Below are 11,960 nucleotides of genomic sequence, written 5' to 3' on the forward strand. Positions count from 1 at the left end.
ATGGAGTTATTGCGATTGTTTGCTGTGTGATGCAGACTTTCAGCCCTTGAAAATACTTGTTAGGTGTGGGTGGGGAGTTGGCTTTGGCTGAGATAGCCATGGTGAATCACTGGCAGTAGTGCCAGCTTTGGCAAGGATGGAGATTTGGGTTGGGGCCAGTAAAGTGAGTTGCAGTGCTCTTTTTTTTTTAATTATTGTTTATTACCAGCCCCTGAAAAGATTTTTCTGTCCTTGAGGAGAAAGGAAGAGATCAAATTTAGCAGGAGCAGTATTTATTTCCTCTTACTGCTAATACAGCAAAAGAAAGCTGCTTCTGACATACATGTGTTCCCCAGGCTTCTGATCCTTAGGGATCCCCCAGCTGAGAGGGGCAGATACTGGGACTAAGAACTCACAGGTCTAAAACTTTATATTATAAAAAACTGTTTTGCGAAGATCTGCACCTGGATTTCTTCTGCCATAATATGCTGCCACGTAACCTGTTCTGTGCCTCTGGGGATTGATAGAGCTCACTGTGAAACGGTGGAAGTGGATCGATTCGCAGGGAACCCAGACTCCTTGTTTGAACTGCTTTTCCTTGTCTTCTCTCACCACACCCCAAAGACTTAAGAAATCATTTTCTGTTCTTTTATGGTATTCAAAGCATGGTGATAATAAAATGGTGGTGTTAAATACAAAAAGTACAGTTTCCTTTCTAATGCTTTTTCTCCCCTAGGCATTACCTCTCCACCGGCACTCATGTGCCCAGCTCCCATTCAGCATGTTTTTATGCATCTCTTTGCTACAATGGCTCTTAGATTGTTTATAAGAAATACTTGCAAAATAACAGGCAGAATGTGTTTGGTTCTTTGTTTGGGTGTTTTTTTGTTTGTTTGTTTGTTTTTTGTTGGCCCAAAAGAGCAAGCTTGCTATTCTTTTTTATTAAAATGCGTGGGAAATATATGTTTAACCAAAAAAAAAAGGGACAAAAACCCAACCAAACAAAAAAACCCCACCACAAACAAAAACAAATGATGCGAGATGATTTTGTGAAGATGGGACTTTTTGTGAAAGAACAACCACTTTCTGTACAGTTGTCATAACTCAGTGCTTGGTGTAGTTTGTTGCCATGGTATATGATATGGTTGAGTGAGATGAATTCCAGTAAGGATGTTCAGCAGGACTAGTATGTCACTTCTAAACAGGATAAATAAAGTTTTGTTACCTGTTGCACATTGAACAGTTGATCTTGTTGAGAATGGTAAGTGTAGTGTTCTAAATACCTGTTAATGCTGATAATTAAAGCATCATGTTGCTAACTTTTAACATGTGAACTTACATCTTAGGTGTCATTATGGTTGGCAAGGACAGTTCTGTGATGAGTGTGTCCGCTACCCAGGCTGTGCTCATGGGAGCTGTAATGAACCATGGCAGTGTAATTGTGAAACCAACTGGGGTGGCCTGCTCTGTAACAAAGGTACTTAACATTAATGTACAGGAAAAATAAGTAAAGTTGCATGATTAACTGATAACTTATTAACATTTTTTTTTTTCTGCTGGTATGCAGCTACCTGAGTATTTCTGTACCTAATTCTTTTATGGCAGGTGGTGCCTAAATACCACAAGTATAGGAAGTTTAAGACAAAGTACTTGGAATGGTCCTGATTCTTCTAACTCATACACTTTTCTGTTGCTCATCCTTCTCTGTTCTGTGGGTAGTTACCAGGTGACAGGATAGCTAATGGAATATGGGGATGATGTGGGTAAATGATGTTCAAGCCAGAAAGGCATCTGTATGTCTGACTAGGGTTTAAAATGGTGACATCTGTGTTCCATGTTAATTGACACTTTTCTTTGTCCAGATCTAAATTACTGTGGAAATCACCATCCCTGCCTGAACGGTGGAACCTGTATGAATACTGAACCAGATGAATATCGCTGTGCTTGCCCAGATGGCTACTCTGGAAAGAACTGCGAAATTGGTAAACCTCTGGATATTGCATGTATTTCAGAAACTGGAAACTGTTTTAGGCATGGCTACATTCTAGTTAGCCAGGTGGCATCTTTATATGCTCATTGTTGTGTATTTTTGTAGAGTAAAGGAGCTGTGTTCTCCTTTCCAAAAGCTAGCTTGGTTTCTGAAACTTGATTTTTAAAATCATCCTATCATATAGGACTGTTAGTACATAATAAAGCTGATGTTAACTGCTATGGAAATGTGCTCAAGCCCTCTTATAGGGTCACCTTGAGCAGTCTAAAGAAAAAGTTTCTTCCCTGTTCCCATTGGCAAAACAGAGGAAAGCTTTTAAATCATGTTTCTGATGAAGTAAACCTTCTTGACTAGAGTCTAACAGATCTGTGCCTATCCAAGATGAAAAAGTGCTTCTTATCTTTATATGTGTATGTGTTACACAAAGACCAAAATTTTCATGTGCTGGAGACAATTTTGGTATTTGGAGACTTTTCCTGATTTTTCTGTGTCTGGAGATAAAGGGGCAAGTGCACAATTTCCGTTTCTTTTCCTATTTTGCTTTAAAGATTTGATGTTTATAGAAAAATAAAAGCTTTCAGTTCAGCCTTTTCACATGTCGTGTTCAGTTGGATGTTCTGCAGTGACGTTCTTTGCCATGATGGATTGTTAAATCCTTTTTTTTTTTTAATGTGATATTCCCAGTCTTCTCACTCTGAATTTTGCTGTTCCTTGATAGTTAAGTGCAGATGGAAAGAACCCTTTTTTTTCATTCAACTGTTTGTCTTTAAGTTCACTAAACTATTATTGGCCGAAGGTTTTTACATTTATCAGGATGTAGACCTTTTAACTTCTATAAAGTGCTATATGATATTAATGATACTATCAAAATTTCAATTTTACTTCAGCTGTTAGAATGTGATGCAAAGTTTTGGCTAAAATGGATGAAATCTTGTTTTAGCTTGCCCCAAAAGTTGTGGGGAAGCACCTTGGCTCTTCAGATGAGGAGACAGGGGTAAAGTGAGCCATACATATGACGAGTTCTGTGCTGATTATTGTCAGTAGATTGGTATGTGAGCTGCTTTAGGTAGTAGTACCTAACATCATAGACAATGTACATTTAGTTTGTAAACTGGGTAACATCACTGAAAGCAAGATTCCAAAATATAAATGCTAGCAGTGATTAGAAGGTCTTACCTAGTAATGGGATTGTTCTGTTCTTTCCAAAAGCTTCCTTGGTTTCTGTGAGGGAAAATATCAGAAGTGATAGCATGCACCTTGCTCCTCCTCAACTTGATTGTTACTTAGTGCAGCTTCTGCAAGTTACAGCCCTACATGGAGCGGCAACAAGCAGCACTGCCTATAATTGCAAGTAGCTCTATTCTTTGCTGTTTCCAAGGAACAGTATTAGAATGAAGCTAAACAGACCTTTGATACTTCAACTACTACTACTGTTCAGACCTCTGCATACAGCGTATCTGTTTTGTGTCAGTGAAGGAGGAAAAAAAAGTGCTGGAGCACTCCAGAGGTGGGAGTCATGGCTGGAAGCAGTAGGTTAATGGGGAACCTCTCCAGCTCCTGGGATAATGAGATAGTGACCTGTCTACCTTTAGGCTTTTTAGCCAGTAGATATGAAGAATGGTGCACCTTCAGTAAAATCTTGCTTCAGTCTACTACTGGGAATTTTCTTCTCTACAGCTGGGAGAGGGAGGCTTCAGGCTTCTCTACAGGTACCTCTACACTGTTCATGCTCTTAGTCACTTTAAATCAGAACGCAATTTCTAACTGTATAAGTTCCCTCAACTGATACTGGAAGAGTATTGAGCAAGAATTTCTTTCCCTCTTTCTTCCCAGCGGAGCATGCTTGTGTATCTAACCCCTGTGCAAATGGTGGAATTTGTCATGAAATTTCATCAGGCTTCAAGTGTCATTGCCCATCAGGGTGGAGTGGACCAACATGTGCTATTGGTGCGTATGCATTTGCTGGTGACTGACCCATTAGGTTGGAAGGGTTGATACAGTTTGCTTGATGATATCATGTTCTGTGGGTGTGAAATTTAGTGGTATTCTTACCGTCTTTTAACAGCTATGTGTTGGGAGACTCTAAAAAAAAAGATTAAAGGTACTGTGCAGCCAGCAGTGTCTGTTTGCTGCAGCTGAGATCTGCAGGTTATCAAAAGCACAGCTGGAATGCATCCAGAGAAATGCCCTTTTGCCAAAGCTTGTAGGACCATTTCTGACTCTTTAGCTGGTCTAAAGCAAAATGGATTTGTTTTGAGAAATATAAATGTGAATGTGAAAGGTTCTCCACCTCTTAGAGGAGTGGAAGAGTAGATTACTCAAATGCTATCTAAGTGTCTGGTTTGGAAGACAGGCAAGTAGTTGAAATGTATTGTGGACCCATGTAATTGGTTTGCATGTTGCCTGTGATTTGGATCATGGGCTTTTGTATCTCTTTTTTGACAGCAGCTATGTTAAAAAAATATATATACTGGCTAAACTTGTTGTGATCTAGGTACCTGACTACCAATTAGTGTTCATCATTGCGCAGATTAACTGAATCTTCTTGCTGTTTGCAGACAGAACATTTCAGAGTTCCTCACTCCCATATCTCAAAGGTGTGAGAAAAGCCCAAGTAAAAATTAGGTTAGAAATGTTCCTAAGCTTATTTGTACGTTCTCCCCTTTTCATCTTGAATTAACTTTAAAAAAAGACAAACATACAACCACCAAAAACGAACAAAAAGATGCATCCCCGTAGCACAGGTTAAGCCAAGTTTTGACCCATGTAATGGAAGGCACACTTTGACTTTCCAGATATTGACGAATGTGCATCTAACCCTTGCGCTCAAGGAGGGACCTGTATTGATGGTGTTAATGCATTTGAGTGTATATGTCCACAACAGTGGATTGGAGCAACGTGTCAGCTTGGTAAGTAATTATTTTCTAAAGTTTTGAAGACCACTGGAGATTATTTGCAAATAATGAGTTACTCTGCGTGAGTGTGTTTCTGACACATTTATTGAAGAACATTGAAGATGTGTGTTGCTATTGGTATCTTGGCTCTTCCTTAGTAGATCCTAAAGCCAGGAGTTTCAGGTGAACTTGTGACTATTTAAGCCCCAACTTAAGCTTACTTACAATAGTTCCTCTAGAATGCCCGATAACGTTTCTGTTTCAAAATACAGCATTGGTGATGGTAGCTCCTTCTTCATGGTGGCAGAACAGTGACTATAAGCTTATGGAAGCAAGGAAGGGATTTGCCATGACTAACATATTACCTTTTTGAGTTTTGGCAAACAGAAAAGTAAGATAACATGCATGTGCTACTATAGACAAGTGTGCATTAAAAACCTGCGGTATGTTAAATTGTTTTAGCACCCTACCAATGTGTAATATGAGCTTCTGATGCTTGGAATTGCATGGAAACTTTGCTTGGTGCGGTGGTAATCTGTTTCTTGGTTTGTTCTTTATTCTCTTCTTTCTTTTATCTTCTTTCACAGATGCTAATGAGTGTGAGGGGAAACCCTGTGTTAATGCTTACTCTTGCAAAAATCTCATTGGTGGATATTACTGTGACTGCATTCCAGGATGGACAGGAGTAAATTGTCATATCAGTTAGTATTTCTTTAGTATGTATGTTGACCATAGGATGCTTTATTCTTTAAAAAAAGTTTTGTGATGAATGATAGTACACATGTACAAGAAAAGATACCTGTTGTCAGGATTTTTCTCGCTTCCAGCAATGTAAATTGAAAATGCTGTTTGAAAATTTAGAGATTTAATTGGTATTAAAATGAGCTTAGATATACAATTATGTAACTCTAAAAAAATCTCACTTATCCCTGATTCTGAATTATGTCATGTACTGATTCAATTTGTAATTCGTTTTAGCTAAAATGTTAGATATTAAATTAGCTGACAACATTTGATTTAATTACTATTATTACACTGTAATATTAATAGAAGTATAGAACTTGATTTTTCTATTATATAATTTTAAAAATAAGAATCTCTTTAGACATCAAGCATCAATGTTTTCCATTGAAACATTTAGTAAATTCCTTTCTGAAAATAATTTATCTCCATTTTTGTGCTAGACCTGTATTTTACAGCTTAGTCTTCTAGTAGAAATTCTCATGCCTTGCATATTTTATCCGTAGATATTAATGACTGTCATGGACAATGTCAACATGGAGGGACTTGTAAGGTAACTCTTATTTATTACATGCTATGTTGAAATTTAATCTTGTTATAGCTAGTTACGTATTCTATAGTTTGGAATTACAGGTTGGTTGAATGAGGTTAAATGTTAAAAATATAGTGTCGCACTTGCAGATTCTTGCACTGTTTCACAAAAAAAAATTATGGGGTGCTACTGCTGTTTGCAAATCCAGAATACAGAAATAACCTGAATTCTTCTGTGCAACATATAAACAAATCTTTCTACTTTTGCCTTTTTTTTTCTCTCCACTTTTCCCCCCTCTGTGAAGGATGAAGTGAATGGTTACCACTGCTTATGCCCTCGTGGTTTCACAGGAAAAAACTGTGAGATAGAAACAAATGACTGTGAAAGCAACCCGTGCCAAAACGGGGGCCGTTGCAAGGACCTGGTGAACGGATTCAGTTGCCTGTGTTCACAGGGCTTCTCGGGAGTCTTCTGTGAGGTGAGGGTGGTAGTGATATTACTGCAATACTTGGATCGAATTCTTGAAAGAAACATGTCTCTGTGTTTAAATGAGAGTGACCCAAGGCTCTAGAGCATTACTGACTAACATAGCTGTTACTTGATACTCTGAATTAAGCCAATTTGTTGTGCAGTGCTGTCATAGTAGCTGTAACACTTGAATTTGCAGCCTGATAAACTGCAAATTGTTGCACATAAGTGTTGGCTCTCCTAAATGTGTTAAGGCTGCAAGTATTCTTTAAGCTTGAAACATTTTCCTTTGCCATTCTCAGGACTTGTGTCCTTTTATTACACTAGAATGTTTTAGATCTTCATCCTAATAACTCTGAAGTACATAACTGAATTACTTTTCAAGTCGTCCTACTGTTGTTGGTAGGAGTGTCCATATAATTAAAGGCAGGCAGATCTGCAAGTCATCTTTTTCTCTGAGATCATTTTAGGAACATGTAGTTCTAGTTCTTAAATACGGATTCAGATTTGAAATACAGAAGTGCTAGTGATAATTCATAAAGTACTCCATGGTAAAGATGATCTCCCTCTTTCTAGGGAGGACATCATGCTTTTCAATGTAAAATTATATTGCCCGAAGTATGTATTTCTAGCTTTCACTGATAGCCAAATTCATGTAAGTATTATGGTTAGCAGGACAGCATCAGCTGGAAGTGTTGGGTTAGAATTTTGTTGGATTTGCTCCAGAATTTTTCATGGACAGCATTGAAGTGATCTCTTTTAAATGCTGAAGTAATTTTATTCTATATTATTTGTGTTATTCAAGAAACAATGTTCTCTTTTTATTGAAAATTAAAAAGGGTTGCAGATACTGACCAGTTTAATAAAGCCACTGTAGTACCTAATAGCTGATGTACTATTTCTACATAAGGATCATAGCTCGAGTGCTCTACTCTTAGCTGATTCATAGCATACTGTGTAATTAAAGTTTTAGCAAATCTGTTTGAATAATAGGGGGGACTTGGCTGCTTGCCTTGTGTGTTGCAGGAAATATGTACCATTGATTCCAGATGCTAAAGTACCAGCTACTGAACTTGCATTGGGAAGGGGAAATTTACACTAATGGAAGGAAACAAATGGAGACATCTGATAGAGGAGATCTGAGAATCTTTCTCAGACATTACTTATGTTTTGTAGTTTGCTTTGAATGTTCCATACAAGAACAAAATAGCTTGCTTAAAAATATCTATGTTGCAACTGGAATTCAACGTGCTTCTCTGAATTTAAATACTTAACACTATCTGCACTCCTTCTGTTTTGGTTAGCTTTGAATTTTTTTCCTATTTAACTAGAGAACTACTAAAAATATTGACCACATCCACCGTTGGACTGAATTTTGTCTGTAAGGTTGAGAAAGCTGCCTTTCTCACAAGAGAGACGTGAGGGGGGAAAAACTCACTTGAATGGGAGGAAAACAAGAATTGAGAATAACAATTTGGAGGAAAAATGCTGTGATGTATCAATATCCCTTTTGAGGCTACTTTGTGGATTTTGAGGCCAATTTAGGGCTTCACCAGTTCTTATGCACCAATCTGAAACGCAGAAGAAACAGAATTACCTTTCTACAGCAATTTGGCTGTGTTAAGGGTTTTATTATGAAAGCTAGGTTTAAATTTTGCATAAGAAGTGTTCAAAATATACCTAGTATTTCTGTGTGTAAATTTCCATGGTGATAGTATTTGTAAGAATAAGGCTGGGAGCAGCCTGGTGTAACTAGTCCTACTTTGAGCGGGAGGCTGGGGAGTAGCTGACCTCTAGAGGTCCCTTCCAAGCTATGTTGGTTCTATAATAAATTGTATGTCTTAATTGAGATGGGAAAAGAAGTTGCTCTAGAGAATCGGATTTTTAAAAAGTTCTGTGTATTTTAAGTGTCTTGGAGACACAATGGTAAAAAGTGCACCGGTATTTAACTTGCAGTGCAACTACTTAGTATGTGGGTGTGAAGGACAGAGAAGTGACTTAAAATGATCCAGAATAGTCACAGTAAGAATCTCTTAATGGCTTGTTCTTTGCTAACTATTGCAAATGTGCTTATTTAGCCTCCTGCAAAGGAATAGCTTTTAGCAGTATCAGAAATGCTCTGTGTTAGGATTGGCTAAAGTAACCTGAAGTTTGTCTGTGTTGCAGTATGGAATGTAATATGTATGATTCATAAACCTTTTTAAAACTTGAGGTTCGTTGTACATTAGCTTCATCTGTGTCTTTGGCAACAGAGATAATGCTGCTTACTCCAGGGAAATGAAGCAGCTGCTGCTAACTATGGTCTTTCTTACAGATGGATATTGATTTCTGTGAACCTAACCCTTGCCAGAATGGGGCTAAATGCTATGATCTGGGAGGAGATTATTACTGTGCCTGCCCTGATGACTATGATGGAAAGAATTGTTCTCATCTCAAGGACCACTGCAAGAACAATTCTTGTAAAGGTACCTGCTGTTGTCCAGGAACTTCTCTTAACGTGCTGGTGGTACATTAAAAGTGAAAAGTAGTACTTCTGAGAATAGCATAATGCAGAGACACTTTTATTATACTCACTTGGACTTTATGAAATAGTGAGACAGTGAGAAGAAATGCTCGTAACAATCCTTATTTATAAAGAAGTGGAGGGTAACTTATACCATTTCCCCAAAAATAAGACCTACCCCCAAAATAAAACCTACATGATTTTTCAGGTTTTTTTGAGGATGCTTGAAATATAAGCCCTACTCCAAAAATAAGCCTTAGTTACAGTTCATTAAAAAAATCAATTTAAATAGTGTTCAGGCAGTTATACATGTAAAAAAGTAACAAGTTTTGGAGCAAAAATATAAGAACCTGTCTTATTTGGGGGAAACAGGGTAGTCAATGTAACTTTTAAATTGTGATTAGCCTTAATTTCTGGATAACTTTTTTAAAACAAAAAACTGGTGATGCAGATTATTAGTCTGATATACTTCTCATTCTTAGTAATAGACAGCTGTACAATAGAAGTCTTCACTAATGCTACCCAAGAAGGAATCCGTTTCATTTCATCTAATGTTTGTGGGCCTCATGGACGGTGTATCAGTCAGCCAGGAGGGAATTTTACTTGTGCCTGTGAAAGAGGTTTTACTGGAATATACTGTCATGAAAGTAAGTAGGAGTTTCTTCTAAATTATTTTCTTAAAGTTTCTGTTTCGAAGCTTTACAACATTATTAAAACCTGAAAGTTTTATTTTAAGTTGCGTAGAGCATTGTTGCAGGTGAACTGCTCGAAATCCAGTTTCTTGTGGTAACAGTTGTCTTTGTAGTGGTTCGCACTTCCAGCTTCAGTGTGAATGTCTGTACCTGCTACTTCTATGTACAGTCTTACAAGAAGCCATGGATTACTCCAACATGGGAATGATAAAGAAGGGACAGACACATTGACAGCATGGTTTAGGAGCATGTGTATTGCTGTTCTGGGTGTTTGGGTGTTGGTTTTTTTTTTTAACACATGGATATTTATGCCAGGTAAACTTAATGCTGTGGTTTGACTTGGTATATGTGAGAGAATGCATCTAGAAACCTTACCAGGCTTGAAAACTGATGTTTGAGCTGTTCTGACATATGTACAAATGGAATATAACTTTGCGCTGCTTTTCTAGAGACACAAGTGTAGATCACTCCTCTAGGTAGATGAGGACAGCCTTGAGCAATAATTGTTGACTTTTTGTTATAGATATCAATGATTGTCTGGGGAAACCTTGCAAGAATGGTGGGACATGCATCGATGAAGTTGATTCATTTAGATGTTTCTGCTCAAGTGGCTGGGAAGGAGAATTGTGTGACACAAGTGAGTACTACTAAGTGTTGCAGGGTGAAATATTGCAGCTTTGTTGTAATAGTTAGTGATGGTTGGTGTGTGGTTAAAAATAATGGGGTAGTTTCTCTGTTTTATCATCACACTCTACCGAGTGGTGTTTGCAGAAGTATTTTCAAGAAGATTTTTGTGTAGCAGCTCTGGAGACTTAGTTGCTTTAATAGGACCGTAGTCAAATTCTTTGGTGTAGTATAGCGCATATCTCGGGAGGAGAGAACTTATTTTTCTGCTGAGGAGAAGCAAAAGTGAATATACCTTGTTTGGGAATCTACTCGTCATGTAGCTTTTATTGCTATATGTATTTCTTAGTGTAGTTACTGTACGTTTGTCCCTTAACAAATCTACTCATACATAGTAGTTGTCAAACTTGAAAAGCTTTTAGCTTTAAGCCAGTGCAAGTTGTAACGTTCTTCTGCCTTATTGAAGGAATTTGTAAATTTAATATCTGTTTCTTTAGTAAGGAAAGAACTGCTGAAGCCTGAATTTATACTCATCGGTGTTTGGTATTCTGGATTCAGTGGGAGCAGCTCTTTACTCTTGCTGCCTTGGCTTGAGACATGTTGGGCTTTAGCTGACAAAGAAGTGTACTAGGCTAGTTCATGGTTAAGTTACCTTAGAGGAAACTGCAGTTGGTTCTTTTTCTACTCTGAATGAAGCTCATTCTAAAATGTGACGGCGAGGACTTTGAGACTTATTACAGGACATGCACCAATTAAGATGTGAAATAAAGATTGAGAAGCCTTTGGCATCTGTCACTGTCAAAAGTGCTTTTTGTGTGGCCTAGATGAAGTTCAGTCTGGAATATTGTTATAGCTGTTAAAATGTTTGTATCCAGTAGAAAGAGTTTTCTCTAAAATTCATATATGTTTAGGTATATGTTTAATGGGTGTACACACATATAGATAGAATCATAGAATCATTTTGGTTGGAAGAGAGACTCAAGGTCATCAAGTCTCAACCATAACTTAACTCTGGCACTAAATGTATGTGTATATATATGGTTAAGACATCTGAAGGCTTTAACTCTGTGTTTTGAGACATAAAGCAGGAGAGGGAGCCTTGACTGTCTCATGTGGATGTCCTGAGTTGGGGATTCTTCTCAGAACATTGTTGGTCCCTACTAGAAAGTTTTGTCTTACGTAACAGTTAAGAACACTGTCTTCCTAAGTAGTATACAATTTATTTCCTTTATAAAGAACTATTTTATACTTTCTCATGGGCTTGGCTAGGCTAGATAATCTAATTTGAATAACTCTTTCTCTAGATTTCAATGACTGTTCTCCTAACCCATGTCACAATGGTGGCCGATGCATTGATTTGGTAAATGACTTCTATTGTGAGTGTAAGAATGACTGGAAAGGCAAAACTTGCCATTCACGTAAGTGTTCTTTACTTTGATCTTTAGTTTACCCAAAGTTTTGTTTACTTTCTTCTCATGAGGCTAGAGTTCCTGAAATTTAAAATAACACAATTGCAGTGAAATAATAGGCATATTTT

At 37.6% G+C, this 11,960-nt stretch overlaps 1 protein-coding gene across 2 annotated transcripts in view; it reads left to right on the plus strand.

Moving 5' to 3' along the window:
- Positions 1-11,960, plus strand: part of JAG2 (jagged canonical Notch ligand 2) — a gene marked incomplete at its 5' end in the record, with an annotated part of 72,052 nt that overhangs the window by 45,012 nt on the left and 15,080 nt on the right. The window contains 12 exons of one of the 2 annotated variants that reach the window (XM_082058863.1): positions 1,326-1,456; positions 1,842-1,961; positions 3,803-3,916; positions 4,528-4,566; positions 4,765-4,878; positions 5,451-5,564; positions 6,111-6,157; positions 6,441-6,614; positions 8,919-9,069; positions 9,590-9,754; positions 10,323-10,436; positions 11,728-11,841. In XM_082058863.1, coding sequence (XP_081914989.1) covers positions 1,326-1,456; positions 1,842-1,961; positions 3,803-3,916; positions 4,528-4,566; positions 4,765-4,878; positions 5,451-5,564; positions 6,111-6,157; positions 6,441-6,614; positions 8,919-9,069; positions 9,590-9,754; positions 10,323-10,436; positions 11,728-11,841 — 1,397 coding nt within the window. The remainder of the gene's footprint in view (positions 1-1,325; positions 1,457-1,841; positions 1,962-3,802; positions 3,917-4,527; positions 4,567-4,764; positions 4,879-5,450; positions 5,565-6,110; positions 6,158-6,440; positions 6,615-8,918; positions 9,070-9,589; positions 9,755-10,322; positions 10,437-11,727; positions 11,842-11,960) is intronic. The other variant, XM_082058862.1, reaches the window with a different exon arrangement.

This window comes from Streptopelia decaocto (assembly GCF_964273445.1).
Source record: "Streptopelia decaocto genome assembly, chromosome: 7".
Classification (NCBI taxonomy): domain Eukaryota; kingdom Metazoa; phylum Chordata; class Aves; order Columbiformes; family Columbidae; genus Streptopelia; species Streptopelia decaocto.